We start from the raw sequence: 3,610 nt of genomic DNA, 5'->3' as shown, positions 1-3,610 counted from the left end.
CACGACAACGAGGATGTCTTTGTTTGATTAATAACTTTAGTGTTTTAGTAACTATAGCAAGTAATTGACAAATTATTTGATATGAACATGAGTATCTTTAATGCTCAAAATGGAATAAATAAATGTAGAATTAGCAGTTTGATACCTATAAATGCTGAAGGATGTGCAAAGATCTTTTTATCGTGATGCAGGGGCAGCGACGGGTATGACTACACAATAAATTTCGTACTGCAAAAAAAAAAAAAATTAAAAATTGAATTCGTGGACAAACAACTCCCAAGGTTGACAGGGACGCCTCTTGAAAAGATACCGAATATTCTATTTCGGTAATGGCAAGTTGCAGACTAGGAATGCAGCCTCAATCATGTAATTATTTCCGTTTGTTAAACTTCTTTCAGTTTTATTGTTATAGCTGCTCCCACTGTAATAGTTATAAAGAAATCGTCGTTGATGTGTTAAACGGCCTCTTTTTAAGTCAAGCTGTAAATTAGCCAATACAAGTCATTAAAACTCTTTATATCTTTTTTCATTCTAATTATTTGTAATATTTTTTGGGAAAGGTTTTTCTTTCGAAAGACATTTCCATCTCTGTATTTTCATCACACGTAAAAATGTTGCACGACTAAGCACAGTCTCTATCTGAGCATATTATGAAAGGTCCTCGTGAAATTTCCTCTCCTATTTTGTAACTTGTTAACCTGATTTTAGAGAGCTGTTCCATGGTAGTTTTGTGCAAGCTACGAAAGTTACCTTCGAAAATTTTTCGGAGACAGCTTTTACCGAAACGACTAAGCTTTATAAAAACTTGGATAATGATAAACGAAAGTGTGTAAAGGGCGTTCATTTGCTAAATCTTCGTTTGCGTGTTAGAGTTGTAAAAATTAATATCTCGCATTATGAACAAGTTTTCTGTCTTCGGCGCTTAGGGTTTAAAAATCCTGTAAACCTCTGCGAGGGCAAAAGTGCTGGAGGGAAAGCATATCTTCTCCTTCCCTTTGCGCATTTCAAGTCAGTCGTCTGAGCGAGAGATCAGAATTGTTGAGCCTCCAAACCGCCCGCCCAAATTTAGACTCGCTTGGCTTTTTCTTTTAGATTTTTCCTCTGCGGATTATTCACTTTACCTTTGTACTTCTTTTTTACTGTTGATGCTGTCCTTCCTTTGATAAATCACTGGCTTGTTTTGCCAAATTGTCCAAGTGGAAAATAAGCAAATGTTTAGTTTGGGTTCCTGGACAGTGACCAACCATATAAATTCTCTCTCTCTCTCTCTCTCTCTCTCTCTCTCTCTCTCTCTCTCTCTCTCTCTCTCTCTCTCTCTCTCTCTCTCTCTCTATATATATATATATATATATATATATATATATATATATATATATATATATATATATATATATATATGTGTGTGTGTGTGTGTGTGTGTGTATAGAATTATAGGCAGTTTATTTAGAGAATATTCCTGTAATAGTTCATTTTTAAGCTAGCATACGTTCTTTTTTTAGTTAGTGGGCATTTCACATAAAGGCTTCAGATAATATAAGTACTAAGTAAAACTTCATAAACTGAGCTGTGATAAATCCAGATATTCCAAGAAAGACCTACTTCACCTTTTGTATTTCGTATATCCCAAGGGGAAATTTTAATAAACATGAAAGCGAAAGAAACATGGACTGAGATATGTGTGTCAGGTACCAGCAAAAATCCTGAGATGTGAACGATGAATTTATAGTAGAAGAAGAAATCGGTAATTAGTAAGATATCGCGAAGTAATCTCAAACAAACACCACTATAAGTCGAAGACGAACAACGACGATTCAGCTATAGATCAGAATTATTTTAATTATTCGAATATATAGTTGATAAAAAGTTGTGCTGCATTCGTGTCCGAATGTTATTATAACCGTTTATGATAAGTCGTTGATAACATTCAAAAGAACGCTAAATATTATACCTAGCTGTAGTAATGTAAAAATATTCTATCAAATCTACAATTTTCCCTGTAATTCAAGATGACATTATTAACTACTGCATTACTTTTGGTATATAATGGCATGCACTGATTTGTTCATTATCCTCTATTTTGTCTTGGTAAATCATACAAACTTATACCATGAGTTGATATTGTACATAATACATTAGAAATACGAGGGTGGATGTTGAATATTTTGCGCGATATAAAATTTCAGCATACCATTCCATAACTGCGCTCAACTGAAGCAAATCGTATCAGTTATGTAAGAGCGGCAAGCGTTCTCATTTTGCTATTTCTGCGAGAGGTTGAATAAAACGAATCTTTTCATCTCAACATTTCATTGAACATAAATAATCATTTGTATAAATAGCGAGTGTATAATCGATACTCGTACCGGTACATATCGAAATAATCGATCAGGTTTAGTTGTGAAAAAATCGGCGATCCCTGAATGAAGTCGAAATCTCATATCAGATGAATTGAGCAAATTATTTCTGGTAGACTACTTCTTCGCCGCGTGCGATGGCGGCTCTTTGGGCTTCGGCCGTGGCGATCTGGTCCAGGACGAACTGGGGAATTGGGTGGGGGAATTCTGGAGCCACTGGGAGGAGGTCGGACTGGGGCTGGAAGCCGTTCTCGTCAGCGACGAATTTCAAAACAACGGGAGTTCCGTCGGGGGCTGTGTAACTGTGAGGAAAAGAGATCATTAAGCTTCTTATAATAAGCTCTCTAAACTTTCGCGACATCTCTCGAAGGTTATTGGTTTTAGAACTGAGTCACTTCTGTTACCGCGTAGCCTTTTTGTTAGGAAGATATAACTATAATTCAGTATTATATTAAATTACATCATCATTCTTCAAGATACCATATATGTTGGAGCAAGATTACTTACTATCGTGTGTCCTTCACAGTATTTTACCATAATGTTTTAGGTATTATTAATGAATAGGCCTTACCAAAATCACAAGGCACTGTTAGTATCCATTACTGATTGACTGGATGATTGGTTTCTGTAAACTAGAAGTGCCACTTCCAACAACACAATTGATTGCACTTTCCTTCTAAGGTGATCCGTAAGCAGTTGTGGGATGAAAATTGCCCAGCTTGATAATTTGATATTAAAAGCTCTTGTTGATACAAAAATAAATTTTTTCGACATGAAGTGTAAGTTCAGCGCAAATCAGAACGTTGATAAGTTTAGAAAAGCAAAAGAAAAGAACATCCATTTTGTGGAACTTTTATCACACAAAATAAAAAACCTCAAAGTCACAGTGAAACTTGACCTTGTAAGGCAACAAAAACTTGGGTATGCGCATCTTATCTTCGTGAGGTTGCATAATTTTAGTGAAAGGCTTCTGTTCTCTCGTTCCCACCATTTCGAATCTAATTGCGAGAAAAATGTTCATAGGAAAGCGATAAAACAGTAAAGTTGAACCTTTTCCAAAAACAAAATTTAGGTCAGCTTATTTCCTTCATACCAACCCGTACAGTGTTAATGATGTTGAATTAATAGGTAGTTCCCAAAAATATTACTATGAAGTATTTTTCTTCAAACTGTGCAATCAGTCTTTGCTCTGCAAAAATTTCATTCTCCTGTATTGTATATGAAAGTTTCCAAGGGGAGAGTGATCGGGTATAACA

At 35.5% G+C, this 3,610-nt stretch overlaps 1 protein-coding gene across 1 annotated transcript in view; it reads right to left on the bottom strand.

The window, feature by feature from the left end:
* Nucleotides 1-2,290: 2,290 nt before the first annotated feature.
* Nucleotides 2,291-3,610, bottom strand: part of LOC136829540 (cuticle protein AMP1A-like) — a 5,205-nt gene continuing 3,885 nt past the window's right edge. Inside the window, exon 3 of the mRNA XM_067088379.1 lies at nt 2,291-2,656. Coding sequence (XP_066944480.1) covers nt 2,458-2,656 — 199 coding nt within the window. The 3' untranslated portion in view covers nt 2,291-2,457. The remainder of the gene's footprint in view (nt 2,657-3,610) is intronic.

The sequence above is a fragment of the Macrobrachium rosenbergii genome, chromosome 44, assembly GCF_040412425.1.
Source record: "Macrobrachium rosenbergii isolate ZJJX-2024 chromosome 44, ASM4041242v1, whole genome shotgun sequence".
NCBI lineage: Eukaryota > Metazoa > Arthropoda > Malacostraca > Decapoda > Palaemonidae > Macrobrachium > Macrobrachium rosenbergii.
This window is presented reverse-complemented; position numbering and strand designations above follow the sequence as displayed.